The following is a 20667-nucleotide window of genomic DNA, read 5'->3' on the forward strand; positions in this document are numbered from 1 at the left end:
AGAAGCACCTGACAAATTTGACTAAATGCCTTGCTACAAATTAAATATGCAAATCATGTAAAAAGATGGAGCACTTTGCAAAAATGTACCACTCAGGTCAAAAACATGAGGAGAGAGAGGTTGTGATCCCTGAGATGACTGTGCTATTTCTGAAAGATGCTGCCCCAGTAGAGAGGAAAATAATTTGCACTGCAGAATTAAGCAGATCCCCTAATATGCAGCCATTCGAGATGTTAGTAGTGACTGAATGTCTGTGAAGATTATCAGTCATCCAGTTCATGGTTATCCAAGGAGGGTTGAAATGCAACTGGACTTGGTTGTAGATACTTGAAGACAAGGTCATTGATATCACTTTGTTTATGATTATTCCTGGCTGTTGTAAAGACAGTTATTAAGAGTTGTTGTAGTCACCTTGTAAGGCAGCTGAATTCGCAAGATCACACAAGACTCCATCTGGTCAGGCTTCAAGTTATGCATGTGGGTCCGAACCACCAGTGATTTCAGAACAATCATCGTTCTATAAGGATTACCATGGGATCTTGTGCTCTTGTGAGTCCAGCTGCCATGCGAGGTAGGATACAATAGTGCAATGATACAATGGGTGGTCGATACAATCTGCTAAGTATTTTTGTGTCCTCCATTTTCCAAATCAGACAACGTCTCAGATGGTTCTTTATAATAAACCAACTGGTGTGTCAGGACAGCATACACTAGATCTTTTCTTATGTTTGGATGTGTGATTTTTTTTGATGTTTCTAAGTTTCTGCCTTAATGTGTTGTTGGGCTCGAAAAACACAGGGATGCAGTGTTTGTTGTAAATCCTCCTGAGTTTCTTAGAAACTTCAGACACATCGATGCATGAACTGCTTATTCTGAGAAGGAGTCACAGAATAGGTAAGTAATAAGTTTGTTATTACCATGGTGGACTACTATTCAAAGTTGTCAGAGGTGTGCTTCTCTCCACAGTGATTAGCCTTACCAGATCTGTGTTTAGCCAAATGGGAAACCCCACAGCTGTGGTGACAGATAATGGCTCACAGCTAATCTCCTCTTTCCTGGAAGAACAAGATATCCAACACATCAGGACTACAATCTACCCTCCAGAAAGGAAATGGGGCCATAAAGAGGCTAAACAGGGTGTCAAAATAAAGCATCCTTTCTGCACAGAGAGAGAAAGCTCTGTGGAAAGCTCATATGACTGAATTCCTTCAAGTCTATAGAGCTTCACCACATGTGACCACAGTGACATCACCCTTCCAGATCATGTATGCAAGAAAGCTCACAGCTGCACAGGATCATGAACCGAAAGACAGAGTTGCAAAGAAACAGTCACACATGAAAACATACACTGATGCCAAGAGACGAGTCAAGACTCCTAAAACTGCACCCAGGAATTCTTGTGCGCTTATGAAACCCTGTGCATGTCTAGAAAGTAAAGTCCAAGTTCAGTGAGCCTCTTTAAGTGACACAGCAGAAAAGACCTCACAGATCTTAGCATTCTAAGTCTGATGGGCAGACTGCTGCTCAAGACCTTCACTCTTCCAGCAGAAGAGCAGAAGCCTGCAGAGTCTGCTACAAATGACAGTGTATGAAATCCGAGCCAGCGAAATAGAAAACAGTCAGCTTAGATCTAATACTAAGTCACTTGAGAATACAAGAGGGATATATAGTGTGTTGCTGTAACGGTGTTCAAAGAAAAATGTTGGATAAATAAATATGTTATGCTTATTGTTTTGGGTGAAGTTACATCTGGGTTATCACTACAGAAGATATTTACTTTCATTATGCTGTTGCCCCACTGTCTTTTCGTGAATGGGAAATGTTGTGTCCTCAAAGCTAATCATATTCCTGGCCAATATGTAAATGTTATACTGCTGGTTAATAATAATTCTTTTAAAAGACAGGAAGCATTGCAGTGTGCTGAGTTGTGAAATGTGTGTGTGTGTGTGTGTGTGTGTGTGTGTGTGTGTGTGTGTGTGTGTGTGTGTGTGTGTGTGTGTGTGTGTGTGTGTGTGTGTGTGTGTGTGTGTGTGTGTGTGTTGGTAATGAGTATATTATGTAGGAGTGCATGTTTATCATGTTAATGGTCTTAGGTGTGTTGTGTGCAAATGAACAGTTGGATGAAATTATTCATTTTTATTTATGCAGGGGAGTCTGTGTGTGTGTATGTGTGTGTGTGTGTGTGCACCGTATGTAAACACTGACCTTGTCGGGACCAGTAGTCCTTACGGGGACCAGAGCCTGGTCCTAATGAATGGCATTTCTGAGGTTATAGCTAAGGTTAGGGTTTGGGTTAGGCTGTTTACAGTGAATAGAAGTCAATGCAATATTCTAATAAGGATAGCTGCGCAAACCTGTGTGTATGTGTGTGTGTGTGCACGTGGCCTCAGCTGCCACTATATAAAGATGTCCGGTGCTGCTCTATCGGGTCCCATCAGTATTCAGCAGCAGTGGTGCCAGCCTATTCACTTAAAGGGGAGCTGGGCACAATTAGCTGTTAACATTACATGGCAGAATTAAGCCTCGGCCAGTATCCCCGAGGGAAATTAAACCACCCGCAAATCATTAAACCACAAGCTAAACATTAACATCCATTTGCATTTTTATTGCACCTGAAAAGAATGTGCCAGGTCCATTATCTCTGAGAGACAGAGAGGGACTTCTTATTTATTATTGTTATGTGCGTCCCGCGTGGAAACACAATGGCATTTATATGCGGAGAGGAGCAAACGAAAGGCCTTGTTTTCAACACTCGCGTTTTGGATTGTTATGATTACAAATTCGAACAAGGCGGAAACGGCTGGCAGAGGATACAATGACTTGTTTGTTATGCAAATCCCTCCACTTTCATCCCTCCCAAAAATAAACAAATGCAAGCTGATGACAATTTGCAGAATGGCTCAGCTGAGTAAGGCCGGGAGTTTGGCTGCTGATAGGTTCTCATTGCTATTAAGAATTTGAATAAACAGGCTGAAGTCCAGGTACTGGGAGCAATGAAACATAAGTGGGGTGAAGAGGTTTATGGAGCAGGATGCCCTCAATCAATGTTGCTTGCTCATTTTCTCCTGTCCTCTCTCTCTCTCTCTCTCTCTCTCTCTCTCACTCTCTCTCTCTCTCTCTCTCTCTCTCTCTCTCTCTCTCTCTCTCTCTCGGCAGGTGAGCGGGATGTGTGGACACACTCCTCAGCGGGCCTCTCGCTCCGTTGCATCCTCTCCTCCCCAGCCTCCTGCCGCCTCTGTAGCCCGCAACATCCAGCCCTTATCCTTGGACGCTGACGAGACTTTGGCGGGCCTCCGCAGGTGAGGAAATCAGAGACTGTAATCCAGGCTGAGACCCTTCCAGCTGATGAAGCAGCACTCCCTCTCCAGATCGCTACATTTGTCAGACAGACAAATATTGGTCCTGACACAGTGGACAGGTTTCCTCCTGTTTCCTTGTGACACTCAGTCTTTCTCCACTCAAGTGTTTTTTAACACCCTTGATGCAGTAACAGGCTTAAATGAACAGTGTAATAATGCCCAGCGGGGCCGCTGGCCTCAGCAGCACAATGGCTAGATTAATGTCAATTAGGAATAGAGACACTGCTTATTCTAGCCTCTTTCACTCTGCCTCTCTGGAGGGGGATCTTATCGACTTGCTTTCACCGTTATCAAGCTGAACTCCCTCTCACATTTTATCTCTGCCTCTTCCTCTTTGTCTTTCCTTCTTTGTTTCGCTCCTCTGTTGGACTATTTATCTTTGCTTTTTTGTCCCTGCTGATGTGTGCAAGTCATATAAAGATGAACCAAAGTATCAGTCTTTGTCTGTCTCGGTGTTGAACCTTTCTTGTCTTTATCTACTTCAGGGAGTTCATATCCAGCCTGAAGAGGTTCGGCTCATTCTACAGTGGTCTTGGGGAGGCGCTGTGCAGCCGTGAACCTGCTCCAGCAAACCACTCCCTCTGCTGGAATGGGCAGGAAATGACAGACAGGTAAATCATGTGTTTCCGTTTGCTTGAATTTAAAGCGAGCCCTAAGTGCAAACACACACTTTAACACTTAATACAGTCGGCAACATGGTCCTCCTCAAGTTTATTGCCTTTCTAAATAATACAAATAGTGTCATCTGATTCTTCAATTTCCAATACTCCAGCAGCACATTTAGGAGGATGTAGGTGAGTTGAAGGGTAAGTTTGTCCTGAGCTGATGATCTTCACACAAGGCCCCCCCCCCTTTCTCCCTCCCCCCTCTGAGTGTGAGTGTAAATCTTGACTTTGGCTCTATGGGATGTTATTAATATCAGGCGTGCTTGTCACCTTCTTCTCGCTTAGTTAATTGCCATTTCGATCGTTCTCTCCTCCTTTATCCAACATCTCCTGTGCACCCTGCAGAACCTAATTTGGTTTTTGCAATATTTCACTTCACCCCTGTCCTTTGGCTCCACACATCATAACTTCTTCCTTTTCCGCCCGCGCCGTCAGCTGGTCCCAATTTCAATTTGGCTGTGGTAGTTATAGATATCCGGCCTCTCTCTTTCTCTCTCTCTCTCTTTTTTTTTTTCTTCTTTGTGAATTATGTGTGGAATTTAATCAATGCAGAAGCACACATTTTCAGACGAGAAGTGCTCCAGGTTAATGTTTTACCTCTTGTTCCAGGGGAGGGGCCGAGAATAAATTCGGTGCTCTTTCCTCAAACCGCTGAAAGAGAGTCTGTCACAAAGATAGGAATGAAGCCACAGTCTGAGGAGGAGACATCAGGTTGGCAAGTGGGCAGAGCTGTCCTGAGGGGATGATTACAAGCTGGACCAAACAGTGTGATAGGAATGCACAGGGAGGCAGGGGAAGGAGACAAAATGATAGAGAGATTACAATGTCTCGCGGCAAGCAATTCTTCATGTCATCTCCGAGGGCATGTGCCTGCAAATTCACTCCAGGTACATTTTCACTGCGAGATTTGTTCTGGATCATCTTCCATTATCCTCCAAGATAGGACCCGCTCCAGAGCTTGAACGTGGCATCCATTCTCATATTGTCTCATGCAGATAAATTTAGATGCAGTGTGTGGGGGTAAGCGCTGGAGGGGTCGGGTACTGAATGTCTCTGATACTTGAGGAGTGATCTCCGAGCTAAATGTGGTGCTTTTTTATCAGGCGTGTTTACCATCCCAACTGGAAGCCAAGATCAGAGGAGCAACACTTTTCACCACATCAAAGAGCGTTACACTGATAACTGTGATAATAGATGTGATGCCGTGTCAACTCAAAACATCGAGTTTCCATTCCTCTTTTGGATCTAATGACACTGTAAACTCATGCGCGTGTGATGACTGATAAAAGATAAAATGATATGTCAACTGTAAACATTTAATTTAGGGACCGTGCTGAAATTATTAGCGGGGAAGAGTCGGTGAGAAAAGGGGAGGGGTATGGTAAAGTTTTGTTTTTGCTGTTTTTGAGAAAGGAGAGAAGGGTCTTTTTTTTCTTGACCTACATTTATATTTTATTTAATTTGTTTCCTTTTAAAATCCAAGGTGCAATGTGTAAAGTTTAATAGCATCTAGTGGAAGAGTAATGGAATATAATATTCATAAGTATGATTTAAGCCGCATATAATCACCTGAAAATGAGAATTGTGTTTTCGTTATCTTAGAATGAGCCATTTATATCTACATATGGAGCGGGTCCTCTTCCATGGAGGCTGCTGTGTTTCTACAGTAGCCCAGAATGGACAAACCAAACAGTGGCTCTTGAAAGGGCCTTTTGCATTTATCGCAGCAGCCACTGTAAGTTGTCCCACACGCTTGAAGGGGGGATTAAACCTCACTGCTAGATATCACTAAATGTATCTATCTATCTATCTATCTATCTATCTATCTATCTATCTATCTATCTATCTATCTATCTATCTATCTATCTATCTATCTATCTATCTATCTATCTATCTATCTATCTATCTATCTGTCTATCTATCTATCTATCTATCTATCTATCTATCTATCTATCTATCTATCTATCTATCTATCTATCTATCTATTTTTTACAAAGAGAAACCTACCACCCCAATAATTTTCATACAGTCCCTTCTGGCTCTTGTTATACATTATAAATGTGATTCTTTTGTTGTTGCTCAACATGACAAGGCTGCCAGAACAACTATAGTGTATTAACAGTAACAACAACACTGTTTACACACCACAAACCCTGACCTCTGACCCTGTATGCTTGGAGGTGTGATCTATCAGTCGGTGTGAAAAAACATCAGACTCCATTATGTATTCTTCCAACACCTGCACTCCTGCGCCTCTTCCCCCTCTGGCATTTATTCTGATGTGAGAGGCGACCGTCTCATTCAGACTGGACCTCATAGCAAAGTAATTGGTGTTAACTTAGATTAGGTTATCACCAGAGTAACTGATCTGATGGGCTCTGCTGGTAGGCGAATAATAACACTGCAGAGATTGGATAACAAACGAAGCTGATAACTGACACTATCCGTGGTGGGAAGAATTTAATGGTGGTGCAGACTAAATTAAAGTACCAGTCAAAAGGGAATGCGAATGTGTGTCCAAACTTTTGACTGGCAATGTTTGTATATGCAGCATTATCTGACCGGCATCTATCATGTGAAATATTAATCTGCCTCAGCTCCATATCCTTACTAGAACCCCTCCCACCCTGCCTTAATCCTCCTTCCCAGACCCATATTTCCTCTTTTCCAATCCTTAATGTATCACACATCTCTTTCCATTATTAATGTGATAATTAGCGGTCCACAGGGTGTGAGATCATGCCTAATAGGAAGAATAAATAACTGGGGAAATGTAATTTGAGCTTAATGAAAAGTGTGACTTATAGGGGAGCAGAAGACTGATAAATGGAGATGGCAGGTGAAAGGTGTGTCTATGTGTGTGTGTGTCATAGAAATGAGAACACAGCATGACCTCACGCTTTGCACAGACACACACACACACACACCGACTTTTTTCCAAGGCCCTTTTCTTTCTTACTAACCTTTTCTCTGAAAATCATTTCTTCACACTCCAGCCTTCATTTGTCCTTCATCTCTCCAACATTCGCAGCGGTATTGCAGATGGCATTTACAATGAAATATGACCTCTGCCCTCACCACCACTCATATTACTGTGGTGCCCCAGGGCTTTTTTTTTTCTCCTAAATCTTGAATTAAGTTGATCTAAACACACGTTGTGAGGTACAAGCCCGGAGCTATGACGCTGCGTGAGTAAAGGGTTAATTCCGGGCATTGCCAAGAGCGGAGAAACACCTGCAGGGAAGTCTGAACATGAAAGAAACAACTGGAGAGAAATCTACCTTTCAGACTCACCAGCTCCTCCTCTTGATAACATACACAGACGTCAACAGACCAGCGTTTCCTCAGTTACGCATAGAGACATGTAAGCACCTGCCTGTTGGCTGGTTTCACCTAAATATACGCTCACCACTAAAGCAAGACAAAAGTCAGTCTCTGCTAATGTCCTCTCATTTTCTGCAGATATTAAAAAGCCACTAACCAATCACTTTAATGTGCATGGAGTTAATTACAAGCCAGAGTTTGCATAATGTTTCAACCCCTTTGAGGATGTTTTGACTCATGGCAGAACTCAAAATTGTAAAAATATTTTATATCAACATGTAACTGTGTCTTTTCGTTGATTGGAAACAGGTGTTTGTGAGTTCATACATTAAGTATGAGATACGTTCTAGTTCACATCGTGCTAAAGTCTGATGCTGAAACATTTTAAACATACGTCCAACAAATAATTTATTTCAGAGAACTATGCCGTCTCCAAAAAATAGTTTTATCTTTGAAACATCAAGAGTTAAAAAGAAGTTAATCCCTATTTAACTTTATAGACCGAATGTCTCCAGTGAGGGGAAAAGTTAGGTTGAGTTACAAATGGACTTTCCAGCTCCTCAGATCGACCCCTAATCTAAAAAGCAGAGGAGCTGTCATTCATCTTATCAACACTAGATGGTGATAAATACTCTAGTTTGGAGAGATGGCGCAGTTGGTCAGTTCATTATGTCTTCCACTCATGAAGCTACCCTTGAGCTCTCTGCAGGGAGTGAATCTCCTCTGAACAGTTCCGTTGAGTGAAATTCTTCTTCCTGTCCTGTCAGGTTTGCAGGTCCTGGCCTGAAGCGGGCGAACCCTGGCTCAGAGTCCCGAAGCAACAAGCCTCCTGAGCCAGTCATCAGCCAGATCATAGACAAACTCAAGCACATCAATCAGGTGAGTGTTTGCACATGTCTCATCTTTGGTAACTTTGTGAAATAAACTGTTCATCTGTGCAAACATGTCACTATTTCCTCTGGAAGTGTAAAGTTTTACCCACAATTAGTTCTTCTTTTTGGTTCACATTTGAACGTTGATTCCCAAGCTGCTGCAAAAGTCGCTCTGTGGCTCCTGTGCATAAGACATTAAAGAAATGAGGATGATGTGTGCTTGTCACATTTAAGTGACAGGTTCCTTGATTCCACAAGGAACCTTTTTTAAAGGTGATATCAAAACCTTGCTCTTTTGAAACACACTGTTTACAGTAAACTTCTGAATAGACTTAATTTAGTGTTTTATCTACACCGCCCAAAAAACTCTTTTTAATTGGCAACCAGAGTGGAACACTTCCTGAGTACAATGAGGTTTGTTGTGACTAGGGTTAAGGGGAAATGGACAAAATCAAATATCACAATATTTTTGACAAAATACCTTGATATCAATATTGTCACAATCATGTAGGGATGACTACTAGTGCTCAGCAATGTGAATATAATGACTAAGTGTGTAAAGGCAAATAATAGAGCAGCTACAACAGTCTTGTAAGTTTAGAAAATGACCTCACTATACTGTAATGTAGCCTTTAAAACCAGGAAATGACTTACATACTTACTTACTTAAAACATTTATGCCATATCACAATAACGATATCCAAAAATCAAGATATCTCGTCTCATATCATGATATCCAAATAATATCAATATATTGCCCACCGGACCAGGTGACGGACCAGAATTATGTCTTCCATTCACAGTAAGCCCCAGCTGTCGTCAAGGCCAAAGCCCCATATTTTCCCTGTTGCTGTCACCATGGAAACCACCTTTTGGAGTGGGCTGCCTGAGCGTAGAGATGCTTGCATGTGGGCTCAAAGTCAGCCTCTGTAGGTAGATGTATCAGCCCACAGATCTGTCTGTATTTCCTGGTTGCTGGTTGTTACTCCTTGTAGCTGTCGACACATCAGATCGCCACAGATGCACTCCGTCTTCCAGCGTCAAAGTGTGTTTGCGTGCATGTGTGTGTGTGTGTGTCTTAGTGAGTGCTGCAGGCCTGTCTCGTGGATTACAATCCTTCTCTACTGTTTAAACAACCTGGGAGATCTAAGCGGTAACTGTGGACTTTCCTTTACCCCCCCTCTGACAACCAGAGACCCTCAAGAACAAAATACGCAGGGTTGTGGGTTGAGACTGTAATTTTCTCAATTACTTTTGCTGTACTACCTCATGCACGCTTAGTCCTGCTGTAAGCGAGAAGAGTGAGACTTCAGCACGAGTGTTGGAAGTTTCCTTACCCTCTGCCCTTTTTCTTCAAAATCCCCCACACATGATTCACTCCAGATCTGTCTCAGTGTTTCATCCAGGTTTGAAGGATAATTCCACTTTATAACTTCTCCTTATATAAACATTGTTCTAATTTTGGAACTCAGTGACATTGCTACAAACACAAAAAAGCATGAGCATTCAGACATGTTTTAAACAAGCTAACTGTTAAAGTTAATTATCTAAACCACTTTATTTAGCAGGAAAACTACAATTTAACACCCCCAAAATTTCTCACTGTACAAGAAAACTGTGTGTACACACATTTACAGTAAGTGGGGTGAGTCAAAGTGAAACCGGTAAGTTTAAACTGTAATGAATGTTTGGGTTATAATTCTACGCTTTATCGTTTTTTCCCTCTAAATACGTTCGACCTAACCTGTGAATCTCTTTAAAACCTGTTTGATCGCCCCATCGGACATCTTTTTAGTGATTCAATTAACTTTGTGAGTACAATGTTATTGCCACTGATATAAAACATGGTCCAAACTATGACAGTAAAACACAAGCCGTAATAAACCAGAATTATCGTTCAACCTTGAAAAAACAGGACATGTACACACGCACACACTGTCTAATGTAATAAGCCTTTCAAAACTTCCTGCACTGACTGGGTCAAACATTTCTACCAATATGATTACAAGCAGAGCTGCTGCAGTCAGCGTGGACTGTTTACCATGTGGATCAGGTTCCTGATAGGCTTTTGATGAGATCTTGCAAGAAAATGCAGTTTGGTGAAATGACTGAGCTTACTGTGTTACAGACATTCAGACAATCCTTCAGAAACATGGATCAGATGCTCTCAATAACACAAAACTAATTTTATCATCGGTTCCCACGTTGCGCTTGTGTCGTGGTATACATGTGAGCATTTATGTTTTTTTGATTCTGTTTACATAAACACCTGATATTTATGCATTATGACAATTCACATGAGAGCTTTTAATCCCATATCTGATGACCATACAACAGAGTCAAGCACATTTCTGCTTGAACTCTCAACTTCCCTTCAGATCTTGACTTCAATGGGCTGGATTAACATCTGACAGAAGACTCACTGCGCTTGATTGCATATTTCATGTGCAGTAAAACTGTTTATGACTCAAAGCAGCATTTTTTTTTTCCAGTTTGTGCAGAAATCAGATTACACAAATATTTTTAATACAAATCATCACTATACTGGGGCGAACAAAATAACAGGAACACCCAACAGTGTGATGCAATCCAATACAAAAGTCCAGTAATTATACTCCCTTAGTGAAGTATACAATATACATTTTTGTTGAGCCAGAGAGTGGAACTTTCTGGACACTTTATAATAATATTAGCCATTTTCAGTCAGTTTGTCTGTTGATTCATCGCCTGGATCCATGCTGAAATATCTCAACAACTATCGGATGGATTACTTTAAAATTTGCAACAGATATTCAAAGTCCCCCAAAAATCTATCCAAACAACCTTCCCATCTACCAGATGGATTGGCACTATTTTGTACAGGCCATCAGGGCTCCCAGAGAATCAATCCTGATGACTGAATTGACTTTTGCTATAAAGTTTTGTGCAGACATTCATGATTCCCTGAGACTGAATCCTACTAACTTTGGTGATCCTGACTTTTCGTCCTATGTCACTGTGTTGTTTTTCTTTTTTTTGCCACAGTTATTCATGGTCCAAAGTGGATACATTCTAATTAATTGTCGCACCATCATTAGGTACAAATTTACAATTCCTGCAGTACTTTTAATGACCAAATACATGTGAAACTGTGTTATTAGCTACTTTTAGGATGCTAACACGCTAAACTACTTGCTAAAAGTCATTGTTAGCATATTAGCATGCTGATGTTAGAGCTCAAAAGACTGCTGTACCTGAGTAAAGCCTCACAGGGCCGCTAACAGAACCACTAATAAGACTCTTAGTCTTGTTGTATTAAGCATTCTCTGTTATTTTGTCTAACCGTTTGTATATCCAAATTTGTATTTCGGCCAATAGAAACACTTCATGTCATATTTGACCAAAGCGGCCTTAAACATGCTTTATAATCCCGCAAAATGTTTATTGACTATACACAGTATTTCATGGCCCAAGCGGCTCTGAGCCGGCATGCTGTAAACAACCTCTGAAGGCACTGGAGAAAGTGATGTTGTTTAGTTAAAAGCAGTTTTACAAGGTCTCCGCCTCTCTGGCAGTTGTGAGACCACCAGCTCTGGATTGCAGGGCTAAAAGCAAATGGACTAATTAACCATCTGATATAAGAGAGTAGGTCACAACTCACAGATAATTACTTTCATCTGCCCTGTTTATGCAGTGTGTATGAGGCCAGCAATGAGATAGTATGTGTAATGTTCCTGGAAGTGAACCAGCACAGTGCCATGCTGATTAAAAACTGCAGTATTTCAGTCTCATGATGTTGTGCGTTGTCGTGTACAGTATGTTCTGAATTGCAGGCTGAATAATGTGTAGATTGTTGTCCTTTATATGCATTCAGATCCACAGTCGGGACATGGGTCACTCACAGTCTGGTCTTTACAAGTCCTGTAAGGCTCTTTTATTCTGCTCACGGTTTCCAAGTGAATGAACATTATTCTCCTTTCGACTCAAACGCTGAACACAATCAATGGTTCTTCCAGCTTGTACTGACCCAGTTTCTTTCCACGAAACAGTCCCAGCCCCATAGTATGTGAGACTATGTCATAAAATATAGGGGCTACATTCTCCAAGAGTGAGGGGAACATGGGACCCCTCCAAAAAATCCACTTCCTTCCAACTTTAATCCCCCTGATGTTTCATTCCTCCACTCCTAACTGCTCCGTGACGATGGCCCTGTGAAATGCAACTATGCGGCGGAAATGTGTCATTTCTCACGTTGTCAGCGTTGATGAGAGTATCAGCAGATATAGAGACGGCCTGGCAGGGAGACCCTTGCCTTTGTGCCTCTGTGAGGCTAAACTAAACATCAGAAGAAAAAAAAAAGTCTCCAAGCTAGTCGCCTCAGCTTATAAAACAACGTTTTCTCACGCCTTAAACAGCTGATGTCATGACTGAGCCATAGCCAAGTTTAAAGTGAACTGTGCACTATAAATGGATGAAGAGAAATGGCTTTCTCCTTCGGTTATTGCTTCTCGACTTGGAATCTTTAAACAGTCCAGGACAGCGAGGAGCCATGGACATTTTTGTGCATGCTTACACTGTGTAACAAATTCCTGTGTGAGGTCCTGTCTGTGTGTTTGTGCCCTGTATATGGAGTATGTCAAAGCTGATAAAGACGAGTGCACATCAACACGCTTTGCTCGCCTCTGACATGCCAGCCCCACTGCAATGCCAGTCCGAAGGGATTTTCGGTTTGCTTAATGAGAAGTTCAGTGTAACCGTGACAGTGGGTTAATGCTTTCTTTTTGTGAATACTGGCCAAGTGTGTTCCCGGGTGCGGGGGGAGAAGTAGGAGTCTGTGGTCCTAAATTAGAATATATTATTTTGATGATGTGTTCTTGTTCTGCGGAGATGAGTTTGTTTTTTCGTAACATCTGTTTAACTTCCCAGAGTATCGGGTTTCTCCTCTGAACGACTAATCTCACAGGAGATGGTTGAGCTAGTGGCAAAATAGAGCAATTATGTGATTGGTCTTTGATTACAGAGCATTTCCCACTCATTTGTCAGATGAGTTTGCCATTTGGAGGGTCAGACCTTGTGGGATTATTCTGACAGCCTCTTCTTGGCTATATGACACTCTTTGGAGAGATACATTTGGAATACCACGGATATGAAAGACGTCTTTGTTGGAGAATGTTATGAATCCCTTTTGGCAAAATACAATTTTTTCATCTTACATTGTCAAAACGGTTCTATCATTTGAAGATAAATAAAACACGTCTTTATATTGAAAGCTTTCCTTTTTTTTAGCACCTTACCTTACAACTGAATGTTTTATCTTTTTTACTACCACCTCTATCTCTCATTGCCTGTCTTACCATCTCCCCAGCTGTGCTGAGTTGTGTGTGACAGACTCCAGCTCTGTCGCCCTTCCCTCTTCCAACCCCCCCCCCCCCCCCCCTCCTTCTCCTCCTCTCTTAAACCCTAGATCCCCTCCTCTCCTCCCAGCTTCCCAGCCTAATTGAAGCCAGAACCTGGGAAAATCCTGCAGGTAGGACAGGAATCCAGGGTGGAAAATAAACCAGATCCCGAGCGCCACAAATTCCATCACGCAGTCTCACTTCCTCCGAGGCACCAGAGCCTGGGCAGCGTGCGCTCGACACCTCGCGCATGCTTGCACAGAACACTCTTTAATATATAACTCACACACACACTTAAGGATGGACAGTTTTTACCGTGTACACTTACAGAAGTTAATCTTGTACAGACATAGTTTATCATATAACCACAGTGGATACATTTCCAGCTCGTAGACAGCAGTGACATATGAGCATACAGTTGGCTGTAAAAGCATTTCAAATACCCTTTGATATATGTGAACAAACACATCGCTGTGTGTGTAATCATTGCAGTCGAGATAAAATGAAAGCTGCTTCATAACTGGGCCAGCATGCGGTGGCCTCTTCCTACAGGGTGTGCTTACAATCAGACTAATAGACACCATGGGTGTCAGACTAGGCCTGCTGTTTTGTAAACTTACACTTGCTAACCTAGCCATTATACTCGCCCCAGTCAAAGAGGCTAACTTCTGTTTGATGTTATTTACTGAGGGTTTTTGAAGCGTTATTTAATATACCCCCTCAAGGCCTTCGTCCTCTCGCCCTCCTAGTTTTTATGTGTGTGAAGTATGACTGCTCTGGAAGCGGAGGAGGAAGGAGGGTTGTTATGCTGCTATATTTGTGAGCAGGTATAAGCCATGAGGGTTCTTTAAATGAAGTGTGACACCTGGTGTAAACCTCTGAGTAGCCGCAGGGCGTTTACAGCCAGAATCAGTATCCATGTTAGAGCAACACACGCATGTTATCCTTACGTTTTTTCAGAAGCTTTCTGACTCCATCGTAAGTTTAGGATTTGAGGAATTATGAGGAGTTATGGTTCCTTAGCTTTAGGAATCTGACTATGAGATACCAACTCCCCCCTCACCTCCACATACACACTCACACACCCCTCTCCCACTCCAGCTTTCTCCCCTGCTGGCAGGGAGGTCAGACAGAGCATGTGAGGGCCCTTTTCCTTCCAATTAGTCTGCCTGCTAATGAGGCCCAACCATCCCTTCTACCACTGCCACCCATTCCTCCTTACCTCCATACCTCCACCTCTCCCTCCCTTGAGGCCCATGTCAGGGTTGCCTCTCTCTCTCCAGCCACTCCGCCTCTTTGCTCCCACACCACTACCACCCCACTGGGTGTAATTATCACGCAGCCAGCTTATAAAAACCCTGTTGCACAAGCCAGGCACCCGGCTCACTGCAACACTCAGTTTGTTTGTTTTTTACCTGTGAGCGTATTTCTTGAGATCTCCTCATTCTCTCAGTCTGATATTTCTTGACTTACATCACGAAGCAGAGATATGAACCGCTGAGTCTTCCTGCTGTGGTTTCTCATCTGATCCACACATCCTGGGCTTGTTGTCACTGGGCACAGTCACGTGTTGCTGTGTAACAGGATCCCCCCCTCAAAGAGGTCAGGGGTCACACTTCCTGTTTCCTGTCTGTGCTAGGTCATCAGAGGGTCTCCCTGTGAGGGTCAGAGACCTCCTCTGTTCCTCCTCTGCCTTTTGTTTGGGGCGGCAGTGCTCTGGGGGGCACTGCAGCGTTGGGGCTCCTCTTTGGACCTGTCAAAGTGTTAGCACTCCCTAACTTTATCATTTCCCTCACACGCTCCCTGATTTTTCATCTTGCCAACCCCCTGTACTCTGTCAGGTCATGGCAGCTTTTTTCCTCTGCATTTGTCTCAGTTTTTCTTGCCTTCTCTGCCTCTTGTCAAGCCATTCATTCTGCGCCTCTTTTAAAAACAAGCTAAGCTAGCCAATGACAGTACAGCTGGTTGTAGGCCCACGGCCCCGCCGAAGGTTGCACAAGATTTGTCCGCTCGCCCAACCGAACGTCCACCAGCTCCCCGGTAGGTGCGATCATGGGAGAGGTAGTGACAGTCTGCTGATGCTGAAATGGAGGGTTTCTTAGCAACACATGACTCTGGGAACTGCGGCGATAACGTGTAAAGCAGACGAGCAGCAGACAAAAAGAGATTGTCTGAGGGACGTAATCTGATTTAGCAACCAACGTCCTGTGCAGGAATGAGACTTTTTAAACTATTAAACCCTAAGCAGACAATCAGGCACATTCACAGACATAAGTCAAGATTTTCATTTGGTTAGCCTCAAAAAAAGATTGAAAATTGTTGTCATACCAGATATATTTAATACAAGGGGAGTTAACCCTCTGCATTCATGCTCCGCCTTGATCTGAGCTGCATATGTCTGAATAAACATGGAGGACACTGTGTTTTATTCCTCCATAAGATGAACTGGCAACAATTTATTAATCTTTAGGGCATATAGAAGGATTGAGTGTTTTTGTTAGCTTTCAAAGATTATCTACCATAGGAACAAAGTCCCTGCCATCAAAAGCTAAACATCCACGCAGGTTTCAGTCCAAACTAGAGAAATCTGGAAATAGCCTCATGGGCTTAGTCAGAAAGGTGGAGTGGACACACGCCCAGTTTAACGCAGGACTGGAGAGCTCTTTTTTTCTCTCCCTCTGTGCGTTCTGTTCCAACTGGAATTAACATCAGGAAATTAATCTTGTCTGCATTAACTGTCTGAAGCTGAGCTCCCGTTGCGTGACATACTCGACGGTGGACAGATAGAGGAAGACAAGGGGGGGAGGAATGAAAAAAAACAGAGAAAAGAATGAGAGCGCATATGTCCCCCCTCCTCTTTACATTTCAGATTCAATAAAAGTTGAGTAATGAGTCGGGGAAAGCGGGTGGGACTGCAGGGCAGGGTCTGTCGTCCGAAACGCGGCTTTGCCTGTCAGCTTGCTGAGGAGCTTTCCATGACTCACCCTGTGGAAAGTGCCTCCTGTCATTCCTCCATCTGCCTCTCTCTCTCTCTCTATCTCTCTCTCACTCTCTCTCTCTCTACTCTCCCATGGTGTCTCTCATTCATTCCCACTCTCCTGCTTTTTCTCCCAGCTCTGTGCTCCAAACAGCACGTCTGCAAACTTGATACAAGTGCAACAGCTCAGTGTACATGTGGGGATTAGGTGGAAGGAAAGTCCATTTCCTTCATTTATCAAAGAAAATAGTCTTTGCCGAAAGGTCATGTGTTTGATTTGTCTAACACAGTGACCCGGGCATTGGCTCCTAAGCCACTTTAAAAATATACAATCTACTTTACAATATGTTTTTGGTTTTCATGAACTCTTAGCAAAATAACGTAATTAAACCTCAAAGGCTGATTAATATAAGAATAAGAATAATGTCAGAAGTTTGAATGAACTTCTGTACCACTTCGTCACTATTAAAGTTAAAAGCCTGGTCTGGTTTATTACAATCGGAGTCTTATTTTCATAGTTTTGGTCGCCATTCCTATTGGTAATAAAGACTGTGCACTGACCCAGTTAACTGCTGAGATCTGGGAACAAAGCAAGTCATATGGGGCAAACTTATGTGGAGGAAAAATGAAGGTGGACAGTACAATTATTACCCAACCTGTTTCAAACATCCATCTCAGTTTACAGACTAACTTCCCGGTTCAACTTTGACCTAAAATTCTTGCTGTAGTTGTGCTCACACACAGTTTTTCTGTGCAGTGAGGAACTGCCACTGACATTTTTTTGGGTTTTGATTACAAATGAAGTGATTTAAATAATCTGGCTAAACTTTTTTACAGCCTGTCTGTCTTTTTCCTTGTGCCAATTGGACTTTATTGTGGCAATATCAACGTTTTCCAAGATCTCAGCATTGGCTTTGCTTATAAAAAATAAAGGCCAAAATGAAAAAAATAAAAAACAATAAAAATCAAATCATAGTCATCCTTTAAAACTTGCAATTACAGATTTCTTGTGGGCAGCACAACAAGCTGTAAACACAACGCTGTCATATTGTCATAGTGTAAAGTTATGATGACAAACAGGTGCACATACAGCACACACACAGAGCAACATTGGCATTTGCAGTCATGACTCTGACCACCTGATTAATATAAAGTCCAATATTCACTCTCCTTTTAGCTCTGATGTTTGTGTACCCTCAGGGGCCCATGTGCACTGAGGCTTATGTCCCCCAAACAACTTTTATTTTATTCTGATGGAAACCTTGTAGCTCATATTTAACTCACATATTTTATTTGGGACATACTAGGTTTCTGACAGTGACCACAATTATCAACATTAAGAGAAGGGGCCAAACCTTGTGTCGTATGTCTGTAGAGTCTGACACACGAAAAAAGTTGCACAATTTTTTTTCTCCCATCATTTTGGACCCCTCTCTGCTCAAGGGCCCCTAAGCGCTTACCCAGATTACCATGCTCGTGAGGAAAAAGATCTGTCTCTTTTTCTGTGAAATGCTTCACTAAATTGTAGATAAATAGGTTTTTAGCTTTTCAGCAGTTAGAAACAACGATGAGAGTGATGAGACCAAAATAGTAGGTTGCGAGCTGTAAAACCAAAAAAGTGAGCTCAAAGATGCTAAAAAAGGCTAGGCGAGATGACGAGAACTGCAGTCGGGTGATTGTCACTACAAGCATCACCTTTCACATGACACATTTTTTTCATCGTTAATATAAACATATCAGCCACTTAATTAACTTTAATTAAGCAGTATAATTGGAAACCCAAAAAATCAGTCAGCAATTATGTAACCTCTCACCTCTCAAAGCAATTATAGAAAGCATCAACATGAGATGGCTTTGGTATTTGAGTGTTTGGTAAGCAGTCTGTTGGGGAACTTAAGCCTCAAGTTCTGTAGATTAGATTTGTAGACAAGATATGTTGAGGCATTGATAGAAACATTCAGAGCAGCAGATTCCGTCTGGGCCGAGTCATGAGCAACTTGTCCAGACAAGTCTTCTGCGTGGAGAGGAGGACATAACACAGGGCCTGATCCCAATCACACACTGACAAGAAGCCCCTTTTTTCTAGATGCTCATTACTCATCCGCTCTCTGTTTCCCTCCCAACATCACTCATTCACTTTCAGCAGAACTTATATTAATACCAGGGTTTTTACAAGTTTATCTTTAGATTTTGGCCTTTTTTCCCTGTGATTTATGGTCAAATAATGATCATAATGCCAGCTCATGTAAAAAAAAAAAAAAAAAACCCACAAAAAACCTCCCACAGCTCCAGTGAGTGCAGGTTGATTTCTATCAGCGCAGGTCAACCAGTGGCTGGGCTCTTGGGCTCAGTCGCAGCTGTCGTGTCGAACACTGACCCTGTGTGGAGTTCATGTCATGTGTGGGAGGCAGTGACAGACTTGCGGTTTCTGTGTCTCTGTCTGGGCTGGCCTGCATTGAGCAATCGGCCACATGTTTGGGCTTTGTGTGCAGCCTTTGAGCCCGTGTTTCCTTGGTGTGACTTGTGCTTTTGTGTTAAAGGGAGGTGAACCCTGTGGCCTGCGGGATGCCTATAGCCACGCTGATTACATGTTCACTGTGTCCAGCTGTCTGTCGAAGGCAGGTCCCGATGCGACTCGCACAAGAACCCAGAGGAGAGGAGAGAAGAGAGTGAGAGCGCCAGATTTCCCTCTCTTAATGGAAAACATACTGAGCATTTCTCAAAAAAAAGGAAAAAAGTCTCTTTTATTTGTTTCCTCCCTGCTTCCTTTTGCTTTGGGTTTTTTGTTTAATTGGAGAAGATTCCAGCCCAGAGCGACTTGAGGTTTCTCCCTCTTGTGGTAAATCTGGAGGCTCTTGTCGGATAGCGCTGCGGCTCGGCTGTGCCAAAAAGCGCAGCGTCACTTTCGACACAAACATACATCCCACCCCTCCCCGCTACCGCAGCCGTGGCAGAGGCAGGCAGCCAGCGGGGAAGAAGCCACAGTGCCCTGCCACAGAGGCTCAGAGAGAGAGAGAGAGAGAGAGAGAGAGAGAGAGAGAGAGAGAGGTACTGCCCCTGCCCAGGGCACAGCTCGGTGCCATGGCTCACTTGGGCCACTGCTGTGATTCTTTTTTAATTCCTAAAAACCCATTTTTACTCTCATCTGCTGTTCATCTGCTGCTATTCATAGCTGGTATGTTCTTATTCCTACTTCCCTCACATGTTTGGCTTAAATCTGAATTCCGAAAACCTTCATACGCTGCTGTGTTTTTTCTGTTAACATCACTATACTGTCAGTCAGAGGCCAGCATGTCTGTTTATGTGCTGAGGAGCATCAGTGTGTACATCCTGGCAGGTGGTGAACTACACATGGCGGTGTTCACACAGACTCAGCTCTAAAACCGGGGCACAACAGTTGCTGTCAATGTTTTTCCCTTCGCTCCTCATAACCTTTTTTTAGGTTTTGTTCAAAAATACCCCTGAACCACATCTTTCTCCCCCTTGCTTTACAAGTGTTTGTTTGCCTTTTAATTGGTTTGCTGGGCGCCCCTCCCCTCCCAAAGTCCAACTGAGTTGCCAGGATACAAACCATGAGAAGGAATTTCAGGACCTCAGTAAATCTGTGGAGGACTCCGGCAAATGCAGGCAAACACGATTCTTACCTTTTAACAAAGCAGTCCAGTACATTAAACGCCCATTCATCACAGGGGGGAGAGTTTGTTAATCTGAGATAACAGGGTTGTTTTTAATGTGACACCTGAGGGCTCTTGCTCCCTCTCAACAGGTGGCGCTTTGCTAGGTGGCCCTCGAACAGACGTGAAAATGTTCCTATGGATCAGCCGTCCTGTCTGTGAGGTACTATTTGTCCATCCCTTGGTCTAAGTGACCAGGCTTTTAGAAATGTTGTGGTCATCGGTCGTGTATGGCCTCAATGTTGGGAAATGAATGGAGGTTTGTTGGGCGGCCATGCTGGGAACAAGGTGATGTGTGTTCCCTCTCTACACTTTAGAGTTTATGTCACTTGTAAAACTCAGATCGACTGGTTTGTATATGCAGGCGAAGGGAACAGGGTTGTTTATCTTCTGACTGACGTAATTCTGTGATTAGCTTTGG

General features: G+C 42.9%; 1 protein-coding gene across 1 annotated transcript in view; it reads left to right on the forward strand.

Annotated features, from left to right (window-relative positions):
- The window catches only part of gpc3 (glypican 3), a 107273-nt gene that overhangs the window by 69491 nt on the left and 17115 nt on the right, over window positions 1-20667 (forward strand). Inside the window, exons 4-6 of the mRNA XM_062426285.1 lie at window positions 3157-3299; window positions 3845-3970; window positions 8116-8227. Of these exons, the coding sequence (XP_062282269.1) occupies window positions 3157-3299; window positions 3845-3970; window positions 8116-8227 (381 nt within the window). The remainder of the gene's footprint in view (window positions 1-3156; window positions 3300-3844; window positions 3971-8115; window positions 8228-20667) is intronic.

Source organism: Scomber scombrus, chromosome 9, assembly GCF_963691925.1.
Source record: "Scomber scombrus chromosome 9, fScoSco1.1, whole genome shotgun sequence".
Lineage (NCBI taxonomy): Eukaryota > Metazoa > Chordata > Actinopteri > Scombriformes > Scombridae > Scomber > Scomber scombrus.